Source organism: Panulirus ornatus, chromosome 7 (assembly GCF_036320965.1).
Source record: "Panulirus ornatus isolate Po-2019 chromosome 7, ASM3632096v1, whole genome shotgun sequence".
NCBI lineage: Eukaryota > Metazoa > Arthropoda > Malacostraca > Decapoda > Palinuridae > Panulirus > Panulirus ornatus.
The window spans coordinates 19,016,105-19,040,053 of record NC_092230.1 but is presented as its reverse complement, the minus strand read 5'-3'; the positions used below and the strand labels follow the sequence as shown (position 1 = coordinate 19,040,053).

At 39.3% G+C, this 23,949-nt stretch overlaps 1 protein-coding gene across 5 annotated transcripts in view; it reads left to right on the top strand.

Moving 5' to 3' along the window:
- The window catches only part of LOC139749438 (ATP-dependent DNA helicase DDX11), a 163,226-nt gene extending 141,148 nt beyond the window's left edge, over positions 1-22,078 (top strand). For 4 of the 5 annotated variants that reach the window (XM_071663297.1, XM_071663300.1, XM_071663298.1 and 1 more), the window contains exons 20-21: positions 246-381; positions 21,299-22,078. In XM_071663297.1, the coding sequence (XP_071519398.1) occupies positions 246-381; positions 21,299-21,334 (172 nt within the window). In that variant the 3' untranslated portion in view covers positions 21,335-22,078. The remainder of the gene's footprint in view (positions 1-245; positions 382-21,298) is intronic. The other variant, XM_071663301.1, reaches the window with a different exon arrangement.
- The last annotated feature ends 1,871 nt before the right edge of the window (positions 22,079-23,949 follow it).

The following is a 23,949-nucleotide window of genomic DNA, read 5'->3' as shown; positions in this document are numbered from 1 at the left end:
CTTTTCCAACTTTTTCCTTTTTATTTTCATCATTCCTGCAGTCTTTTCTCTCTCATACTGTCACAGCTTTTCTGTGAGACATTTTATTGATTTCCTTTTCTGCCTCTAGTTTTGTAATAACAAGTTTCAGAGATGAAAACAGTTTAATCCTTGCTTTGATTCATATCAGTTGTGTTTGTAGGTAGTATTTTTATATTTAACACAACTTTCACTTAATGAAAAATAATTTATCTTACCTTTTCAAGAAACGACTATGCCAGCATCCTCCTGTTAGATCATCGTTACTGTCGTCTATCATCCATTCAAGCTCTTCCAGAATGGATATCAAGACATGTCCATCAGTGTGTCAAGTTTGGACAAGCATTTGGTTTTCTGAGGAAGGTATGTGTATTGTTATGATTGTTTTATTTTATGATCCTTAGAACCCTTTTCCAGGGGCTCCTGTGGCTGTAAGATTACACAACCATCAGTAGCAAGGAAAGGATGGTTTCCTTTGGAGTGAAAAGTTTAGTGAGATTGAACTTTGATGATAGGACTTAGCTGAAGTGGCTTTTCATTCACTGCATTACCACAAGCAGGCAGAATCTAGAAATGCAAGAATGTTTACTAGATATGTAATGACAAGTTGAATGCTTTTCATGTTATTCTGTTGCACAGATTCAGATATTATAATGTGTAAAAATTGGGTTCTTGTTATGGAGTAAGAACTACACTGAAGTACTGATTTTTTGGATCATTTGGATCCCATATCTCATCCACTCGAGTGAATTTCCCTGGTAAACAAATATTTAGAATTTTGTGATATAAGAGGAAAAGGAACTTTTATTTGTGCAAGTTAATAAACATTCTTCTGAGCTTATTTTTCTGTAAAAACAGTACTGCACTAAATGTTGAGCAAATATGATTTGAATTAGTAGATACCGTACACTCATCCCTGACTGAAGGGTGTTTTAGCTTGTGACGTTTAAGTAGGACACATATTGATTTTGGATTCCTTTCCTTCATTCTTGTGACTTGTGAAAAGTAAAATCTTTTACCTTTATGTTTTTATATGCAAAATAATTTCTTTTGTATGTAAGTAGGAGAGATGGCCGGAGAGCGTTATAGGATTATGTGTTAATTGACAGGCACGCGAAAGAGAGACTTTTGGATGTTAATGTGCTGAGAGGTGCAACTGGAGGGATGTCTGATCATTATCTTGTGGAGGCTAAGGTGAATGTTGGGGTGAAGAGGGTGGTGAGAGTAAGTGAGCTTGGGAAGGAGACTTGTGTGAGGAAGTACTAGGAGAGACTGAGTACAGAATGGAAAAAGATGAGAACAATGGAAGTAAGGGGAGTGGGGGAGGAATGGGATGTATTTAGGGAATCAGTGATGGATTGCACAAAAGATGCTTGTGGCATGAGAAGAGTGGGAGGTGGGTTGATTAGAAAGGGTAGTGAGTGGTGGGATGAAGAAGTTAGATTATTAGTGAAAGAGAAGAGAGAGGCATTTGGACGATTTTTGCAGGGAAAAAATGCAGTTGAGTGGGAGATGTATAAAAGAAAGAGACAGGAGGTCAAGAGAAAGGTGCAAGAGGTGAAAAAGAGGGCAAATGAGAGTTGGGGTGAGAGAGTATCATTAAATTTTAGGGAGAATAAAAAGATGTTCTGGAAGGAGGTAAATAAAGTGCGTAAGACAAGGGAGCAAATGGGAACTTCAGTGAAGGGCGCAATTGGGGAGGTGATAACAAGTAGTGGTGATGTGAGAAGGAGATGGAGTGAGTATTTTGAAGGTTTGTTGAATGTGTTTGATGATAGAGTGGCAGATATAGGGTGTTTTGGTCGAGGTGGTGTGCAAAGTGAGAGGGTTAGGGAAAATGATTTGGTAAACAGAGAAGAGGCAGTAAAAGCTTTGCAGAAGATGAAAGCCGGCAAGGCAGCAGGTTTGGATGGTATTGCAGTGGAATTTATTAAAAAAGGGGATGACTGTATTGTTGACTGGTTGGTAAGGTTATTTAATGTATGTATGACTCATGGTGAGGTGCCTGAGGATTGGCGGAATGCGTGCATAGTGCCATTGTACAAAGGCAAAGGGGATAAGAGTGAGTGCTCAATTTACAGAGGTATAAGCTTGCTGAGTATTCCTGGTAAATTATATGGGAGGGTATTGATTGAGAGGGTGAAGGCATGTACTGAGCATCAGATTGGGGAAGAGCAATGTGGTTTCAGAAGTGGTAGAGGATGTGTGGATCAGGTGTTTGCTTTGAAGAATGTATGTGAGAAATACTTAGAAAAGCAAATGGATTTGTATGTAGCATTTATGGATCTGGAGAAAGCATATGATAGAGTTGATAGAGATGCTCTGTGGAAGGTATTAAGAATATATGGTGTGGGAGGCAAGTTGTTAGAAGCAGTGAAAAGTTTTTATCGAGGATGTAAGGTAGGTGTAGGAAGAGAGGAAAGTGATTGGTTCTCAGTGAATGTAGGTTTGCGGCAGGGGTGTGTGATGTCTCCATGGTTGTTTAATTTGTTTATGGATGGGGTTGTTAGGGAGGTAAATGCAAGAGTTTTGGAAAGAGGGGCAAGTATGAAGTCTGTTGTGGATGAGAGAGCTTGGGAAGTGAGTCAGTTGTTGTTTGCTGATGATACAGCGCTGGTGGCTGATTCATGTGAGAAACTGCAGAAGCTGGTGACTGAGTTTGGTAAAGTGTGTGAAAGAAGAAAGTTAAGAGTAAATGTGAATAAGAGCAAGGTTATTAGGTACAGTAGGGTTGAGGGTCAAGTCAATTGGGAGGTAAGTTTGAATGGAGAAAAACTGGAGGAAGTAAAGTGTTTTAGATATCTGGGAGTGGATCTGGCAGCGGATGGAACCATGAAAGCGGAAGTGAATCATAGGGTGGGGGAGGGGGCGAAAATCCTGGGAGCCTTGAAGAATGTGTGGAAGTTGAGAACATTATCTCGGAAATCAAAAATGGGTATGTTTGAAGGAATAGTGGTTCCAACAATGTTGTATGGTTGCGAGGCGTGGGCTATGGATAGAGTTGTGTGCAGGAGGGTGGATGTGCTGGAAATGAGATGTTTGAGGACAATGTGTGGTGTGAGGTTGTTTGATCGAGTAAGTAATGTAAGGGTAAGAGAGATGTGTGGAAATAAAAAGAGCGTGGTTGAGAGAGCAGAAGAGGGTGTTTTGAAATGGTTTGGGCACATGGAGAGAGTGAGTGAGGAAAGATTGACCAAGAGGATATATGTGTTGGAGGTGGAGGGAACGAGGAGAAGTGGGAGACCAAATTGGAGGTGGAAAGATGGAGTGAAAAAGATTTTGTGTGATCGGGGCCTGAACATGCAGGAGGGTGAAAGGCGGGCAAGGAATAGAGTGAATTGGATCAATGTGGTATACCGGGGTTGACATGCTGTCAGTGGATTGAATCAGGGCATGTGAAGCGTCTGGGGTAAACCATGGAAAGCTGTGTGGGGCCTGGATGTGGAAAGGGAGCTGTGGTTTCGGGCATTATTGCATGACAGCTAGAGACTGAGTGTGAACAAATGGGGCTTTTGTTGTCTTTTCCTAGTGCTACCTCGCACACATGAGGGGGGAGGGGGATGGTATTCCATGTGTGGCGAGGTGGCGATGGGAATGAATAAAGGCAGACAGTGTGAATTGTGTGCATGGTTATATATGTATGTGTCTGTGTGTGTATATATATGTGTACATTGAGATGTATAGGTATGTATATTTGCGTGTGTGGATGTGTATGTATATACATTGTGTATGGGGGTGGGTTGGGCCATTTCTTTCGTCTGTTTCCTTGCGCTACCTCGCAAACGCGGGAGACAGCAACAAAGCAAAATAAATAGATAGAAATTTTTTTTTTTTTTTTTATGTTTATTAATCATACTTGATTGCCGTTTCCTGCGTGAGCGAGGTAACACCAGAAAACAGACGAAGAATGGCGCATCCATACATATACACACATATAAACATAAACATCCATACATGCACATATACATATATAACAACATATACATATACAGGTTCGGCACCTCCTTTAGTCCAGACAAAATTGCATGAGGGAACTTGAAATTACCGTGGCCATCAGATTAGTTCTGGGTGGCCACAGATGGCATTGTGTGTAGGGCGCACTTATTTACATTCTTTACACTGCACTTGTTGGTGGTGATACTGCATTTCTGTGAGATTCTAGCTTATTTTGCTTAAATTTAATCCTAGCTTTTGCTTCTAAGATATATGAGTGTCAGTCGTGGTGTCAAACGTAAACAAACATCAGTCCATATTTATCCAAGATAAAGTAGAACTATTGAAAAAAATGGACTGTGGTGTTTTGGTGCGTAAGCTGTATGACATCTACAGTATTGGTTCATCAACTGTTTGTGATATAAAGAAGCAAAGAGAGAAAAATAATGAAATTCTATGCAGACAGTGATTCCAAGAAACTAATGATGATTAGGAAAACTATGAAGATAGTAAGAGTACTGAGTACGATTGGGTGATGATGAAATGGTTTTGACAGTGTCGGAGTGATGGAGTGGACTTGTCAGGTAGCATGGTAATGGACCAAACTAAGTTTTTCCGTAAAGAACTTAAAATACAATGTGAGCGTGACTATAGTGAAGGATAGCTTCAAAGATTCAAGAAGTGTCATGGAATTTCCATGAATAAAGTGTGCTGAGAAAAGCGGTTTGCAAACCACGAAGGAGCTGCCGAGTATGTGGACATATTTGTGAGACTCGTAGCTGACAAGCATCTCACTCTTGTGCAGGTGTATAATGCAGACGAAACTGCATTATTCTGTCAATGCACACCTAGGAAAACACTAACAACAGAAGACAAAGAAGACCCCACAGGATTCAAATAATCTAAGGACAGACTTACCATCTTAGAGTTCTCAGACATTTAATATTTGTTTAATTTAAATTTCTAGTGGTCCATGGTATACTATAGACACAAGGGAGATGTACGATTAGTTGGTTAGAGGTGTGTTGATGAATTATTATTACGTGACCACAGTTGGTCTGGCAAAATGGTTAATGTGGCAAGGCTTTGGAACCAAGAGTGCCGGAAAATCAGTGGTGTACCTGTATATATGTACACATACACAGACATATATATATATACACAAGTGCATGTTCATACTTGCTTGCCTTCATCCATTCCTAGCGCTGCCCTGTCCCATAGGAAACAGCATTGCTACCCCCTGTTTCAGGGATGCAGCGCCAGGAAAACAGACAAAAAAGGCCACATTCGTTCATACTCAGTGTCTAGCCGTCATGTGTAATGCACAGAAATTACAACTCCCTATTCACATCCAGGCTCCACAGACCTTTCCATGGTTTACCCCAGACATTTCACATGCCCTTGTTCAGTCCATTGACAGCAGCTCGACCCCAGTATACCAAATCATTCCAATTCACTCTATTCCTTGCACTCCTCTCACCCTCCTATATGTTCTAGCCCCAATTGTTCAAAATCTTTTTCACTCCATCTTTCCACCTCCAATTTGGGCTCCCGCTTCTCCTTGTTCCCCCCACCTCTAACACATATATCCTCTTTGTCCATCTTTCCTCACTCATTCTCCCCATACATTCAGACCTTTTCCGCACACCCTCTTCTGCTCTCTCAACCACCCACTCTTTATTTCCACACATCTCTTTCACCCTTTCATTACTTACTTGATCAAACCACCTCAAATAGTTCATTTCCAACACATCAAAACTCCTCTTTACAACCATATCTGTAGCCCATACCTCACAACCACATGATATTGTTGGAACTACTATTCCTTCAAATATAACCATTTTTGCTCTCTGCGATAATGTTCTTTCCTTCCACACATTCTTCATTGCTCCCAAAACCTTCTCCCCTTCCCCCACACTGACTCACTACCACTTCCATGGTTTCATTCACTGCTAAGTCCACTTCGAGATATCTAAAACACTCCACTTCCTCTAATTTTTCCCCATTCAAACTTACATCCCATTTAACTTGTCCCTCAGCCCTACTGAACCTAATAACCTGGCGCTTATTCACATTTATCCTTAACACTCCTTTCACATGCTTTTCCAAGCTCAGTCACCAGTTTCTGCAGTTTCTCTCTTGAATCAGCCACCAGACCTGTATCATTTGTGAACAACTACTGACTCACTTCCCATCCTCTGTCATCCCAAACAGACTACATACTTACCCCTCTCTTCAAAACTCCTGCAATACCTCCCAAACCACCCCACCCATAAACAAATTAAACAACCATAGGGACATCACACATCCCTGCCACAGACTGACCTTCACTGAGAACCAATTACTCTCCTCTCTTCCTACCTGTACACCTCCCTTACATCCTTGGTAAAAACTTTTCACTGCTTCTAACAGCTTACCTCCCTCACCATATACTCTTAAGACCTTCCACAAAGCATCTCTGTCAACCCTATCATATGCTTTCTCCAGATCTCCCACACCATGTACTCTTAAGACCTTCTGCAAAGCATCTCTATCAGCCTTATCATATGCCTTCTCCAGATCCATAAATACTACACACAATTTTTTTTTTTTTTAGTATTTCTCACACAGTCTTCACAGGAAACACCTGATCCACACATCCTCTACCACTTCTGAAACCACACTGCTTTTCTCCAATTTGATGCTCTGTACATGCCTTCACCCTCTTAATCATTACCCTTCCATATAATTTCACAGAATATGCCAGAATATTTTCAGCTGTTTTTTATTTGCCAGGCTTATTTTTATGATTCCAAAACAAAATATTATTTGATTTGTATCCCATTAACTGGCAAAATATGTTTGATTCCACCTACTGGCAGATTACCTATCAGCAAGAGATCGCCAATTGCTTGCCATATTTGGTGTACAATTTCAGACAAAGTTCTTGAGAATCCTAGGTGGATAATAGTTAAAACTTCTCATGCCATCCTTTGTCTGCACAGTCATTTTTAGATAGAATATTGATAGAGTCCAACAGACTTCTGGCCCCAAGTCCCCTGGCATCATGGGGTGCAAAGAATCTCACTGACTCTACTGCCAGTGAGAGGAAGGATCCAGGCAGTGGTATTTGTACCAGCTCCTCCCATGTCCTTTCCCCCTTCTAATAGACCTGGCTTTTTTCTCTTCATTGTAGCAAGGTTCATGGTCTTTCTAGGAAACTTTCTTCTGTTGAACACCCTCTGTTTAGCATCTCTTGATGTTACTTCTCTTTGAGACCCAACTGTGTTATGATGTTCTCACAAGCCCCTGTTTCTTGTAGCAATCTATATTATCCACTCATGATTTCAGTTCAAAGATGGTGTCTCTTCTTATTCCAATAATAGTGGCATGCCTCAAGTACGTGAGTCCCCAAACTTTGATGTTATATGGCTCAAGGTCAGTCTCCCAGCTTACACTGTTTTTTTGTGACTGCATGCCTCAAGTACTTGAGTCCCCAATTTTTGATGTTATATGGCTTAAGGTCAGTTTCCCAGCTTACACTGTTTTTTGCTACTGCTTCCTTAATTTTACAAATTTTACAACTTTTTTGAAATGTCTAAACTCCTGCCATGAAGCTGTAACATCCTCTCACCCAGAGGCCAAGATCCTCTACCTAGGGGATTTCACCATTCACCATAAAAAATGGTTGAACTTCCATACAGATAGTGGGGGGATTGAAGCCATCACGTTCTCCGTTCTCAGTGATCTAAAGCAAATTATCACCCACCTCATTCACATTCCTGACCAGTAGAACCACTCTTTTAATATTCTGGATTGGTTTTTCACCTCTAATCCTTTTACCTACACAATCTCAACCCAGTTGGTTCATCTGACCACATTTTCATAAATGTATCTATTTTAACAGTGTCTCCTCTTCCAGCAGCCCCTTCTAAGTGTAACTACTGGCACCTCAACAAAGCTGACTGGAATAACTTATGGACATTCTTCTCATACTTCCCTTGAGTAAATTAGTGTCATTTATGTGGTGATGCTTCCATACAAAACTCATAGCAGAGGTTATTCTTGCAGGAATGGAAGTATTTATCCCATTTCAGCAAGATAACCATTTCCTCCAATCCATGGGTCATCCGTTCCTGTCGTGAGGCCATTTAGGCAAGGGTTCAGGCATATTGGACTTGGAAAACTCTCCTTCTTCCAACTCCTTTTCAGCATTTATCACTGCCTGCATCAATTGCAAGTATGTTGTCCATGGCAGAAAGTGTTCCTTTATTCAGAGGAAATGCAATAACATCTCTTCATTTACTTAATGGTCTTTCTGGTCTTAAGCTAAGGGCATTGCTAACAACTGTCAATCTACCCTTCCTTCACTTTTCCATTCTACGGTACTATATCTGTCTCTCCCATAGACAGAGCAACTTTCTTTGGTTCTCATTCCTCCTCTAACTCTACCTTAGATGACTCTAACATTCCTTCACCCCATAATGATCCTCATACTAATCTTATGCCCTTCCCGATAATGTCTTTTGGAACTGTCTGAAAAGCACTTTCTCTAAACACAAGCAAGGCTTATGGAGTGTGCCTCTGAACCTGTACTTATGCTTGCACTTATTTTCCATTTCATTTTAAAAACCAGAACTTTTCCTTCTTAGAAGCTTACATTAGAGCATCCCATCCTTAAGAATGATAACCATTCTAACCCCCTAACTATCGTGCTATTGCTTTGACATCTACAGTTTCCCAAATCTTTGAATCCTCCTCACCTCCCATATACTCAGACACCTTTAATCTCACAGTCTTTTCTCTGATCATCGGTCTGGCTTCTGTGAAATCCATTGGTGATATTGTGTTCCATCTTATTTATTTCTGGTCGTCATCCCTGAAAGATTTTTGAGAATCGTATGTAGTTGCCCATGATATATCCAAAGCTTCGTACTGGTTGCGGTATTTGGTTCTCATCTCTAAGCTCCCGTCTTTTGGCTTCCCTCCCTCACTTTGCTCCTTCATATCTAGCTTCCTCTCTGGCTGATCAATCCATGTGGTTGTTGATGTATCAAGCTCTCCCCATTTCCTCATCAACATTGGTGTCCTTCAAGTCTCTGTCCTGTCTCCCTCACTTTTTCCCCATTTTATCAGTGACTTATTATCTTCTGTGAATAACTTAGTGTACTCAGGCAGTGTCTGCAAAAGACTATGTCCTCCTCCCTATATTTTCAAAGGTAACACACAGCTCAGGTTTATAGTAGGTACAAGCATATGATGCTCTCAAAGTGAAATTATCATACATTTGATGAGATTAGTGTTTCTAATGGTTTGAGCACTAGCAGTCTGCCTCATTGTTCCTCAGGCTCTCTTAAAGAAAGGACATTCTTTTTAACTCTGATTGGCTGCCACTTTGTCTTGGGAATTTCACTTCTGGACTTTGTATTTACTTCACCTGTGCTTCAAGATAGTTGGCTCTTACCTTTCTTAAAAGAAGAAAGCCCAAAATTCTCATTTGGAATCAAGAAAATGTGGGTACGCTTTGAGGTTTTTAGGTGCACTGAGTGCTCAGAACGAATGATCAGGTGACTGCTTCCTGCTACACCGTGTCAGTGCCTTACCTCATTCAGAGGATCAAGACCATATGGACTCTAAACATTGACCTAGAAAACTTCAGGAACCTTGCTAATTCCAAATCCAGACATCTGCAGAGCCAAAGGAGAGATGAAAGAGTACTCAAGTTTAAGTAGGACATTTCATTGAAAATGTATGGGGAGGCAGGCAAGGTTTTTTGCAAACACTGTATGATGACAACTGAACTCTGCATTGTTCTACATCCTTCAAATCTGCTCCTTCTTCTTTTGCTTGATCTGCATGTCATCCAACACAATATCCTCAGTAATCTCAGACTTGGATAGGATATCTCGGTGGCATAGATGAAATCTGGTTAAGTGTGATGCCTACAAGCTCCAGTTTCTTCCCATCACTGTTGAAAATTCTTCACAACTTTCCCCCTCCTTTGACAGATTTGTAAAAACCTGTTTTAATAACTATTTCTTTCCCTACATCTTGAAGCTGTGGAACTATATAATGTCTCAATTCTTTCCCAATAACTATAACCTCGCTCATTTTAAAAGTTTTTTCACTTCCTCCACAATCTGTAAATATATTTCCCTTGTTTCTTTTTCCCTTTCATTAACCTCTATATTTTAGTTAAAGTCTGGCCTTTATGTGGACATTTTTCTCTGACTGGAACCTCTTCCTAAAAAGGAAGGATATTGGGAGTCCTGTTTAGATGTTGAAATAGGAATTCTTTTCCATTTATACAGAGGAATGACCAATTGTTTTGCTGAGTACTGCTTTCACATCTAGGATGGTTCTAGATCTGCATATTTATGTGACAGAATTGAGTCAAAAACTGTTTGACTTATCAACTCTCCCAGGTTAACTTCAAAAGTTGAACCACTTGCCCTATGCTGCAATGTTGGTTCACTCTTTTACTCTTTAGATATTGTTTTTTGCTCCCACTACTAGCCAAACCATGCACTACTTGGCAAACTGCTGTGTTGCATGATTATTTTGTTGCATTTTGCAACTCAAGGATGGGGCATTTTGATAACTGTTTCTTTCCCTACACCTCAAAGCCTATATGTTCTTGTCGCTCCCATTTCTCCAAGATTCATAAATGGATATTCTTGTCTCTTCCGTTTTTCCTCTATATTACAGTAAAGGCCTGGCCTTGATGTTAACTTTTGTCTGTTATTGGAAAAAACAAGAACACAAAGCACCAGCAACCCATACATATTACACATGTATTATACAGTATTTCTTCCTGTATGAACAAGAACAGCATTTTTTCAGTTGTAACAGGTGTGATGATTGACCAACAAGAATGCTTCCTTGTATTGTTTTCTATATCTTCTTTAGTTACTATGGCAGTGCTGATCTTTGTGTCATGTGCAAATTTGGACACTAAGTTATTCAGCCCTAAGTCACTAGTAATGGGTGACGATGGTGATGATTCAACATTCATTATGACTCTAACTCTTATCACGTAACCAGGCTTCTATATAATTTCATATGCGACCAGTAATCCCCAAGGCCCGGACTTTATGCATCATTTTAACTTAGGAGACTTTGTTGAATGCTTTTTGGAAGTTTGGAAATATAATATCATTATTGTCTGTGTCTTGTCATAGGCTATGAATGATTTACGATGTAATCCAAGTGATGTTCCAGTTAGGCTATGATTTCATCTGTGATAATTGACAACAGTAGTTTACATCTAATTGATGTCTGGTTGAAAAGACTAATTGCCAGGCAATTTGCAGTTTCCCTTTTTGTATATATAAGTGACATCAGCCAGTCTCCAGTCCTGGAGGACTACTCCATCCTGGAGAGATTTACTGAAACTGTAGGTTGACAGTTTGACAATTTCATGTTGATGTTTTTAATTATTCATGAATGGAAACAGTCAGGACCTAAACTTTTATTAGTCTTCAGCCAATCTATCTACATTAGAACTTCTCTAGTTACGACAGTAACTCCTGATATCATGTGAGTACTATTCATCACCATCTCAAAATTCTTGTCACTGCTTTGTAGTGTGAAAACAGATCTAAAAAACTTGTTTAAAGTTGTTGCTATGCTTTTATTGTCCACAATGGGTTCTCCATCAGCATTTCCTGAGAGTCCTACACTCCTTATATGTTTCTTATAATTGATATGTCTATAAAACCTTTTAGGACCTCTCTTACTATCTCTTCAAATACTCACTTTGTATTCTTATTCTCTCTTGGCCTCTTTTGATGTCTTTTCATGTCTCTCCTAACTGTGCTACATTGCATTGCAATATTTGGGTCATTGTGTAATTTCTTAAGCTTCTAGAGTTTATTTCTCTGCCTCACAACTCTTGCAATATGGGGAATACCATTCAGGCTTGTTGTTGGTTTTATTGTTTCTCTCTTGCTTAGGAATGAATATGTCTTGTTGGTGCATAACCTGATTCTTAACATTAGCCCATAATTCCTCGGGGTATGTATCAGCAAGGGTGAGACTCTTTAATGCATCGCAAAGTCTATCAAAATCAACCTTTTTTAATCTTAAGAGTAATATTACTGGTTTTAGGGGGTGTTGGTTTTGATATTTACATTGAACCTAACCATGTTATGGTCGCAAGTGCGTAGATGTTCTCCAACATGGTTAGTCATTACTAAGAACTCTTGAGATGCAGTAACTAAATCAAGAATATTAGCTACCTTTGTTGGTTCCATGACGGTTCAGTTGACAAAATTTTCTTCAACAAAGTTGATAAGTCTAGCAGATTCACTTGCTATGCCTAAGAGAGTTTGCCAGTTGATTTCTGGAAGATTAGGATCCCTAAGGATGATTGAGACTGTATCCCATATTGGTTGTTTTAATTTGTTGTACATGATGGTGTCAGTATCTGCTGACTGACTGGGGCATCTATACATGACATACATGTAAAGTTTGGAAAATTCAGTGCTAATCTGAACACAGATGTTTAACAACGGCTGACGTTGTAGTCTGAATTTCTTTAGGGGTTAGGTCAGAAATTCTGTACAGTGCAGTTTTGTCCCCCTGACTCTCTCTATCCTTTACAAATAGTTTGTAGTCTGGTTGATTGTACTCACTAATCAGATTGTTGTTTTTTGTTTTCATACATGATTTTGTGAAACCAATGTTATCAACATGTTCTCTGCTTACCAAACAATGCAATCCAGCTATTTTGTCTCAGATGTTTGATTTTTTCAAGTGATTTCCTTAAGATAATAGGGGTATGCCTTCTCCAGATCCATAAATGCTACATACAAATCCATTTGCTTTTCTAAGTATTTCTCACATACATTCTTCAAAGCAAACACCTGATCCACACATCCTCTACCACTTCTGAAACCACACTGCTCTTCCCCAATCTGATGCTCTGTACGTGCCTTCACCCTCTCAATCAATACCCTCCCATATGATTTACCAGGAATACTCAACAAACTTATACCTCTGTAATTTGAGCACTCACTCTTATCCCCTTTGCCTTTGTACAATGGCACTATGCATGCATTCCGCCAATCCTCAGGCACCTCACCATGAGTCATACATACATTAAATAACCTTACCAACCAGTCAACAATACAGTCACCCCCTTTTTTAATAAATTCCACTGCAATACCATCCAAACCTGCTGCCTTGCCGGCTTTCATCTTCTGCAAAGCTTTCACTACCTCTTCTCTGTTTACCAAATCATTTTCCCTAACCCTCTCACTTTGCACACCACCTCGACCAAAACACCCTATATCTGCAAATGGATTTGTATGTAGCATTTATGGATCTGGAGAAGGCATATGATAGAGTTGATAGAGATGCTCTGTGGAAGGTATTAAGAATATATGGTGTGGGAGGAAAGTTGTTAGAAGCAGTGAAAAGTTTTTATCGAGGATGTAAGGCATGTGTACGTGTAGGAAGAGAGGAAAGTGATTGGTTCTCAGTGAATGTAGGTTTGCGGCAGGGGTGTGTGATGTCTCCATGGTTGTTTAATTTGTTTATGGATGGGGTTGTTAGGGAGGTAAATGCAAGAGTTTTGGAAAGAGGGGCAAGTATGAAGTCTGTTAGGGATGAGAGAGCTTGGGAAGTGAGTCAGTTGTTGTTCGCTGATGATACAGCGCTGGTGGCTAATTCATGTGAGAAACTGCAGAAGCTGGTGACTGAGTTTGGTAAAGTGTGTGGAAGAAGAAAGTTAAGAGTAAATGTGAATAAGAGCAAGGTTATTAGGTACAGTAGGGTTGAGGGTCAAGTCATTTGGGAGGTGAGTTTGAATGGAGAAAAACTGAAGGAAGTGAAGTGTTTTAGATATCTGGGAGTGGATCTGGCAGCGGATGGAACCATGGAAGCGGAAGTGGATCATAGGGTGGGGGAGGGGTGAAAATTCTGGGGGCCTTGAAGAATGTGTGGAAGTCGAGAACATTATCTCGGAAATCAAAAATGGGTATGTTTGAAGGAATAGTGGTTCCAACAATGTTGTATGGTTGCGAGGCGTGGGCTATGGATAGAGTTGTGCGCAGGAGGATGGATGTGCTGGAAATGAGATGTTTGAGGACAATGTGTGGTGTGAGGTGGTTTGATCGAGTGAGTAACGTAAGGGTAAGAGAGATGTGTGGAAATAAAAAGAGCGTGGTTGAGAGAGCAGAAGAGGGTGTTTTGAAGTGGTTTGGGCACATGGAGAGAATGAATGAGGAAAGATTGACCAAGAGGATATATGTGTCGGAGGTGGAGGGAACGAGGAGAAGAGGGAGACCAAATTGGAGGTGGAAAGATGGAGTGAAAAAGATTTTGTGTGATCGGGGCCTGAACATGCAGGAGGGTGAAAGGAGGGCAAGGAATAGAGTGAATTGGAGCGATGTGGTATACCGGGGTTGACATGCTGTCAGTGGATTGAATCAAGGCATGTGAAGCGTCTGGGGTAAACCATGGAAAGCTGTGTAGGTATGTATATTTGCGTGTGTGGACGTATGTATATACATGTGTATGGGGGGGGTTGGGCTATTTCTTTCGTCTGTTTCCTTGCGCTACCTCGCAAACGCGGGAGACAGCGACAAAGTATAATAAAAAAAAAAAAAAATAGGGGTATGATTTGGTGATAGGCTATTTTTAGACTGGGATGTGACTGGCCCATATGACCTGCCTCCCTGTCATCGCTTTCTGGTAAGGTTCGGAGGAGATTTGATTTGACCTCCCTCACATGATATGTAATATAACCTGACCTGACTTGATCTCAACTGCCCATTTGCCTAGGGAAGCATTCTGAGATATTTTCCATGATTATTTCAAGGAAAGGCGCATTTCATTATATTTCAGTTCTAAAATAGAAAGAATATGGCATTTTTTGAAGGATAATAGATATGCTTAACCCAAGTGTTAGGGCTATTTTTCATGCTGTAATAAAGTGCTTAAAAATTCATATGATTATTTACTTTGCATTCAGTGGGTATCTGCTTTTTTGGGAAGCATTATATTTTCCATGATTATGTTAGGTATAGAAGTATTTCATTATGTTGTATTTAAATTTTAAAGCACAGACTCACTTGGGCTAGAAAATACACTGAACTAATACATGCAGTTTTGTTATTTTTTGAAGGGTTATACATTTGCTTGATATCCTTAGTTTTTGGACTATTTTTCATGCTAAATACAAATTTTGGAATGAAAAATAATTTAGGGGTCATAAAGGGCTGTAATCTATTATTTATATACTTAATACTTGATGGGTATCTATTTGCTTGGGGAAGTATTATAGAATATTTTCCATGATTAATTCAAGTGTAGAGGCATTTCATGTTCTGCTAAATATGAATCTGGGATCAAAATGGTATTTAGTGGTCATTAAGGGCTGTAATGAATTAATTAAAGCTTTGTGTGATTATTTGCTTCATATATATCAGGTATCTGTTTGATTGGTGAGGCATTGTGAGATATTTTCCATGATTATTACAGGTATAGAAGCATTTCATTGCGTTATATTTCAGTTTTGACACAAAGTTTTTGGATTGAAAATCCTCCTCCTCTTTACAACCCCATCTATAGCCTATGCCTCACAACCATATAACATTTTTGGAACTAATATTCCTTCAAACATACCCATTTTTGCTCGAAGATAATGTTCTCTCCTTCCACACATTCTTCATCGCTCCAGAACACCTTCTCCCCCCTCCTCACCCTGTGACTCACTTTCACTTCCATGGCTCCATTTTCTGCTGAGTCCAGTCCCAGACATCCAAAACACTTCACTTCCTCCAGTTTTTCTTGATTCAAACTTACATCCCAATTAACTTGTTCCTCAACCATACTGAACCTAATTACCTTGCTCTAACTCACATTTTCTCAACTTTCTCCTTTTACACACTTTTACAAAACTCAGTCACCAGCTTCTGCAGTTTCTCACTCGAATCAGCCACTAGAGCTGTATCATCTGTGAACAACAACCGACTCACTTCCCAGGTCCTCTCATCCCTAACAGGCTGCATTCTCACCCCTCTCTCCAAAACTCTTGCATTTACCTCCGTGACCACCCCATTCATGAACAAATTAAACAACCGTGGGGGACATCACACTCCCATGCCGCAGACCGATCTTCACAGAGAACCACTCTCCTCTCTTCCTACTCTTACATATGCCTTACATCCTTGGTAAAAACTTTTCACTGCTTCTAGCAGAGGTAGGGGAGAAAGAATTCTGCCTTCATATTCCCCGTGTGTTGTAGAAGACATTTAAAGGGAGCAGGAGTGGGGGCTGGAAACTTTCCCCTTCTTGTATTTAAATTTCTAAAAGAGTAAAAAGAAGGAGCCAAGCAGGGAGTGCTCATCCTTCTCGAAGGGTCAGACTGGGGTGTGTCAATGTCCATGGATGTAACCAAGATGAGAAAAGAGGAAAGATAGGTAGTATGTTTGGAGAAAGAAATCTGGATTTTCTGGCTCTGAGTGAGATGAAACTCAAGGGTAAAGGGGCGCAATGTTTTTGAAACATCTTTGGATTAAACTTGGGGTGAGTGAGAGGACTAGAGCTAAGGAGTATTGCTACTCCTGAAGCAAAAGTTGTGGGAGTGTGTAATTAGAGTATAAGGAAGTAAATTCTGGATTGATGTGGGTAAAACTGAAAGTAGAGGGCAAGAGATGGGTAATTATTGGTGCTTATGCACCTGGCTATGAGAAGAAAGATCATGAGAGGCAAGTGTTTTGGGAACAGCTGTGTGAATGTTTCAGCAGTTTTGGTGCATGAGACTGGGTATTCATGATGGGTGACTTAAATGCAAAGACAATATGGCAGTTGAGGGTATAATTGGTATACATGTGGTATTCAGTGTTATAAATGGAAACGGTGAAGAGCTTGTGGAATTGTGCGCTGAAAAAAGACTGGTGATTAGGATTGGAAATAGTGGTTTAAAAAGAGATATAAACAAGTATATGTATGTTAGTACAAGAGATGGTCAACAGGCATTATTAGATTCTGTATTAATTGATACGCATGTAAAAGAGAGACTTTTGGATGTGTATGTGCTGAGGGGGCAACTGGTGGGATTCTGATCTCTGCCTTGTGGAGGTGAGGGTAAAGGTTTGTAGAGGTTTTAGAAAAAGAGGAGAAAATGTTAGGGAAAAGGGAATGGTGAGAGTGAGTGAGCTTGGACAAGAGACTTTTGTGAAGAAATACCTGGACAGATTGAGTGTAGAATAGCAAAAGGTGAGAGCAAATTAAGTGAGGGGAGTGGTTGAGGAATGGGAGGTGTTTAGAGAAGCAGTGATGTCATGTGCAAGAGATGCACGTGGCATGCAAAAGGTGGGAGGGGGGCAAATTAGAAAGTGTAGTGAGTGGTGGGATAAAAAATTTGTTTAATTTGTTTATGGATGGGTTGGTGAGGGAGGTAAATGCAAGAGTCTTGGGGATAGGGGTAAGTATGCTGTCTGGAAAGTGAGTCAGCTGTTGTTTGCTGATGATACAGCACTGATGGCTGGTTCGAGTGAGGAAACTACAGAAGTTGGTGATTGAGTTTGGAAGAGCGTGTGAAAGGAGAAAGTTGAGTGTAAATATGCTTATACAAGTAAGGTTATTAGATTCACCAAGGTTTATGGATAAGTTAGTTGGGATATAAATTTGAATAAAGAAAAATTGGAGGAAGTGAAGTGTCTTAGATATCTGGGAGTGGACTTGGCAGCAAATAGAACCATGGAAGTGGGAGTGAATCATAGGTAGGAGTTGGAGGGGTACTCCTGTGAGCAATGAAGAATGTGTGGAAGGAGAAAACATTATCTTGGAGGGCAAAAATGGGTACGTTTGAAGGAATAGTAGCTCCACTATATTATATGGTTGCAAGGCATGGGCTACAGATAGGGTTGCATGGAGTAGGGTGGATTTGTTGAAAATGAAATGTTTGAGGACACCATGTGGTGTGAGGTGGTTCGATTAAGTAATGAAAGGGTAAGAGAGCTGTGGAAATAAAAAGAGTGTGGTTGAGGGAGCAAAAGAGGGTGTGTTGAAATAGTTTGAACATTTGGAGAGAATGAGTGAGGAAAGGTTGATAAAGAAGATGTATGTGTTAGAAGTGGAGGGAACAAGGAGAAACAGGAGACCAAATTGGAGATGGTAGGATGGAATGAAAAAGATTTTGAGTGATCAGGGCCTGAACATGCAGGAGGGTGAAAGGCATGCTCAGAATAAATTGCAACGAGGTGGTATACTGTGGTCAATGTGCCATCATTGGACTGAACCAAGGCATATGAAACTTCTGGGGGAAACCATAGAAATGTCTGTAGGATCTGTGTGTGTATAGGGAGCTGTGGATTTGATGCATTATACATGACAGCTTGTGGCCATGCTGTTTCCTGTGGGTTGGGATGGCACTGGGAATGGATGAAATGAGCAATTATGAATATATTCATTTGTACATATGTGTATGTATATGTCTATATGTATATATTTGACATGCAATACATGTATTTGTACATAAGTGGATGTTTCTTTCTTCGTCTGTTTTCTGGCATTATTTTGCTAACGTGGGAAGTGGTGATCAAGTGTAAAAGTGATGATTATGATAATTGTAATTATAAGACAAAATGTTTTTGGGCTAAAAAAATTAGCCTGTACTAATACCTGCAAAATTTGGTATTTTTCAAAGGGAAATAGATTTGCTTGATAACCTCAGTATTAGGACTGATTTTCAAGTTGAATACAAGTCTTGGGTTTAAATGGTGTTTAGGGTTCATTAAGGTCTGTAATGAAGAAACTTAAAAATTCATGTGATTATTTGCTTTGTATTCAGTGGGTATCTGTTTGCTTGGGATAGCATTTTATGATGTATAGAAGCCTTTCATTTTGTTATTTATCACTTTTAAGATACAAAATTTTTGGTTATTTTTTGAAACATTGTAAATTTGCTTAGTAACCTCAGTATTAGGAGTATTTTCCTTGCTGAATAAAAATTTTGAGATGAAATTTTTTTTCTGGTGTGAAATTTTTTTTTTTTGGGGGTGTCATTAAGGGCTGTAAAGAAGTATTTAAAGATTATGATTGTTTGCTTCATATTTAACAGGTATCTTTTTGCTTGGAGAAGTATTATGAAATATATTTTCCCTGGATACTTCAAGTATAGAAGCATTTCATTGTTATATTTCAATTTGAACCAAAATGTTTTTTGGGTATTTTTGAAGTGTTATAGATTTGCTTAATAACCTCTACATTATATTCACTATTTTTCATAGTGAATACAAATTTGGGGTTGAAATGGTGTTTCAGGGGTCATTTAAGGACTGTAATGAAGTATTTAAAGATTTGTGTGATTATTTGTTTCATATATATATTAGGCATCTATTTGCTCGGGGATGCATTATGATTTACCATGATATTTCAGTTATGAAAGTATCTAATTTTGGAATATTTCATATTTAAAACAAAAACTTTTTTGGGCTAAGAAATACCCTGAACTAATAGCTGTAATTTTTGATATTTTTTGAAGGATAATAGATTTTCTTGATAACCTCAGTATTAGGACTATTTTTCATGCTGATTAAGAATTTCAAATTGAAATGGTGTTTGGGGGTCATGAAGGGCTGTGTGATTATTTGTTTCATATTTAATGGATACCTTTGCTTAGAGAAGCATTACAAGATATTTTCCACTATTACTTCAGGTACAGGTACACCACTGATTTTCTGGATTAACCATTTTGCCGGACCAACCTTGGTCACGTAATGATAATTCATCAACACACCTCTGACCCACTCATTACACCTCTCCCATGTGTCTAAAGTATACTGTGAACTGCTATAAATTTAAGTTAAACAAATATTAAATGTTTGAGCATCCTAAGATGGTAAGTCTGTCCTTAGATTGTTTGAATCCTGTGGGGTCGTCTTTGTCTTCTGTCGTTAGTGTTTTCCTAGGTGTGCATTGCCAGAATAATGCAGTTTCATCTGCATTATACACCTGCTCAGGACTGAGGTGCTCATTAGCCACATGTTTTGCAAATTCGTCAACATACTCAGCAGCTCTTTTGTGGTTTGAAGACCGCTTTTCTCAGCACACTTTATTCATGGAAATTCTATGACACTTCTTGAATCTTTGAAGCCATCCTTCACTATAGTCACGCTAATGTAATTTAAGTTCTTTATAGAACAACTTAGCCTGGTCCATTATCATGGTTCCTGACAAGTTCACTCCATCACTCCGATGCTGTCAAAACCATTCCATCATCACTCGATCGTGTTCAATACTCTTACCATCTTTCATAGTTTTTCTAATTGTCATTTGCTTCTTAGTGTTGCTGTCTGCATAGAATTTCAATATTTTCTTCCTTTGCTTCTTTACATCATAAACAGTTGATGAACCAATACTGTAGATTTCACACAGCTTACACACCGAAACACCACGGTCCACTTTTTTCAATAGTTCTACCTTATCTTGGATTGATATGGACTGGTGTTTATGTTTGGCACCACGACAGACACTTTCATGTGTCTTAGAAACCATAGCTAGGGTTAAATTTAAGCAAAATAAGCTAAGAATCTAACAGAATTGCAGTATCACCACCAAGTGCAGTGTAAAGAATGTAAATAAGCTCGCCTACACACAATGCCATCTTTGGCCGCCCAGTAAACTAGTCTGGTGGCCACAGTAATTTCAAGTTCCCTTGCATAATTTTGTCCGGACTAAAGGAGGTGACAAACCATCAGTTGCTGGAATCTCGGTGGTGTACCTGTATATAAGCATTTTGTTATGTTACATTTCAGTTTTACCATGCAAAGTTTTTTAGGCTATAAAATACCTGCAGTGTCCAGTATATTTTGAAGGGTAATGAACTTGTTGCTGAATGAAAAATCTGGAATGGAAATGTTTATGGGTCATTAAAGGCCATAGTGAAGTATTTGATAATTCTTGTCACTGTTTGCTTCATATTTAATTGGTTACTATTTGCTTGGGACTATAAAAATACTTGCAATTTTTATTTTTCAAATGGAAATAGATTTGTTTGATAACCTCAGTATTAGGACTATTGTTAAGGAAGTTCTGTAATGGTGATGAAATAGGGTATGTTTGGAAAAGGATGCCAAGGTAGTAAATGAATGCTTCAAGTTCGAGGTAGTCAAAGATTGCTTGAATGTGGTATTGGAAAAAGGGTTTAAGATTAGGCCCCTTCTGGTATTTCATTAAGAAAATTCCAGGGATATGAAGTTCTTTGTAAAATTGGAATTACCTGTGATCTGGAATTCTGACCACAAGGCTTGATTTCTCCAAAAATTTAAAAGATTTGGTTTAATGGCTCTTTCTGTCTAGCTCTTATGTAAGAGGTAAACCTTTGGTTTAGATGAGTAACCTATACCTTTATCAGTTTTTTTCAGATAAAAAGGCCATGACAGCCATGTAGAAGGAAGGACTTCATCAGAGGCAAATTAATTGTATGTATAGAGCTATTTATGAATGTGAAACATCATATCTGAAATAAAATTGTCAAAAGAATACCTTTTAAGGGAAAACATATAAAATGCAGAGATTTTGATTGTTTTGAACCCCATTTCTTTAGTTGATTGCCATCATTTTTTTTATTTTATTTTCTCACCTCTGTAAGGCATTGGAATCTCGTGTAATATATCTTTCATCTCCTTAGTACCACATTTTGCTAGTTTTTTCTATCCATTTCATACTTCTCAGCATAGTTCACCATTCACATCTTCACTGGAAGCAGCAATCCTGTTAAGAAATTCAACATCCAGCCTCAGATATACCTTTGCTGAGACTCATTCAATTTTCTTCAGTAATGTGTTGTGTAACACGTCTTAACTCATTTTTTTTTAGTAATGTGTTATGTAACACAGCTGTGCATTTGGTAATGCATGCCTAAACTTATGGAAATATGGATGTAAAGACCATCTTGACATAGGGTTAAGAATGTGACCATTGTTGGAGAGAAATCTTTTACTGCATAGCAAACCAAATATCTGATGAATGTTCACTTTGTGATATTATAATGCCTCTTTGGTGAACTGTGAAGCAAGTCATGCTCAAGTAAATATTAATTCGCAGTGAATAGAGGATTTGGCCTCAAATTGGGAGATTGTAAGCATCTGAGTCACTGTTTGTAAAAGGAAATGAGTAAAAATGATAGACAGAAGGTCTGTTATAAAAACAAATTTATGTTGCAAATGATGTATTTTAGACCATACTAGTTTTACGGTCAGTCTGTAGCATGAGTGTGTGATGTCACCATGGTTGTTTAAATTGTTTATGGATAGGGTGATGAGGGAGATAAATCCAAGAGTTTTGGAGAGGCAAGAATACAGTCTTGGGAATGAGAGGGCCTGGGAAGTGAGTTAGCTGTTGTTCGCCAATGATAAAGCACTGGTGGCTGATTTGAGTGAGAAACTGCAGAAGTTTGGGACTGAGTTTGGAAGAGTGTGTGAAAGGAGAAAGTTGAGAGTAAATATGAATAAAAGCAAGGTCATTAGGTTCAGCAGGGTTGAGGGACAAGTTAGTTGAGATGTAAGTTTGAGTGGAAAAAAATTGAATTGGAGGAAGTGAAGTGTTTTAGATATCTGGGAGTGGACATGGCAGCGAATGGAACCATGGAAGATGGAAGCGAGTCATAGGGTGGGGGAGGAGGTGAAAGCTCTGGGAGCAATGAAGAATTTGTGGAGAACATTATTTCAGAGAGCAAAAATGGGTATGTTTGAATTAATAGATGTTCCAACAGTATTATATGGCTGTGAGGTATGGGCTATAAATGCCGTTGTGCGAAGGAGGGTGAATGTATTGGAAATGAAATGTTTGAGGACTGTGTGAGGTGGTTTGATAGAGTAAGTAATGAGAGAGTAGAGAGATGTGTGATTAAAGAATTTGGTGAAGAGGTTTGGAAATGGATTGGACATGAGGGGATGAGTGAGGCAAGGGTAACAATGAGGATGTATGTGTCAGGAGTGGAGGGAACAAGAAGAAGCAGGAGACCAATTTGGAGGTGGAAGGATGGAGTGAAAAAGATTTTGAGTGATTGGAGCCTGAAAGATGTGCACAGAATAGATTGAATTGGAATAATGTGGTATTCTAAGGTCAACATGCATCAGTGGAGTGAATGAGGGCATGCAAAGTGTCTTGGATAAACCAAGGAAAGGTCTGTGTGGCCTGGATAAGGATCTGTGGTTTTGGTGCATTATACATGACAGCTAGACAATGAACATGAGCATATGTGGATTTTCTTCATATGTTTTCTGGTGCTACCTTGCTATTGCAGTGGATGGCGATACTGTCTCCTGTGGGGTGGGGTGGTGCCAAAAATGGATGGAGCTGTGTGTGTATATATATATATATATATATATATATATATATATATATATATATATGTGGTTTGATCGAGTGAGTAACGTAAGGGTAAGAGAGATGTGTGGAAATAAAAAGAGCGTGGTTGAAGGAGCAGAAGAGGGTGTTTTGAAGTGGTTTGGGCACATGGAGAGAATGAGTGAGGAAAGATTGACCAAGAGGATATATGTGTCGGAGGTGGAGGAAACGAGGAGAAGAGGGAGACCAAATTGGAGGTGGAAAGATGGAGTGAAAAAGATTCTGTGTGATCGGGGCCTGAACATGCAGGAGGGTGAAAGGAGGGCAAGGAATAGAGTGAATTGGAGCGATGTGGTATACCGGGGTTGACGTGCTGTCAGTGGATTGAATCAAGGCATGTGAAGCGTCTGGGGTAAACCATGGAAAGCTGTGTAGGTATGTATATTTGCGTGTGTGGATGTATGTATATACATGTGTATGGGGGGGGGTTGGGCCATTTCTTTCGTCTGTTTCCTTGCGCTACCTCGCAAACGCGGGAGACAGCGACAAAGTATAAAAAAAAAAAAAAAAAAAAATATATATATATATATTTTTTTTTTCATACCATTCGCCATTTCCCGCATTAGCGAGGTGGCGTTAAGAACAGAGGACTGGGCCTTTGAGGGAATATCCTCACCTGGCCCCCTTCTCTGTTCTTTCTTTTGGAAAAAAAAA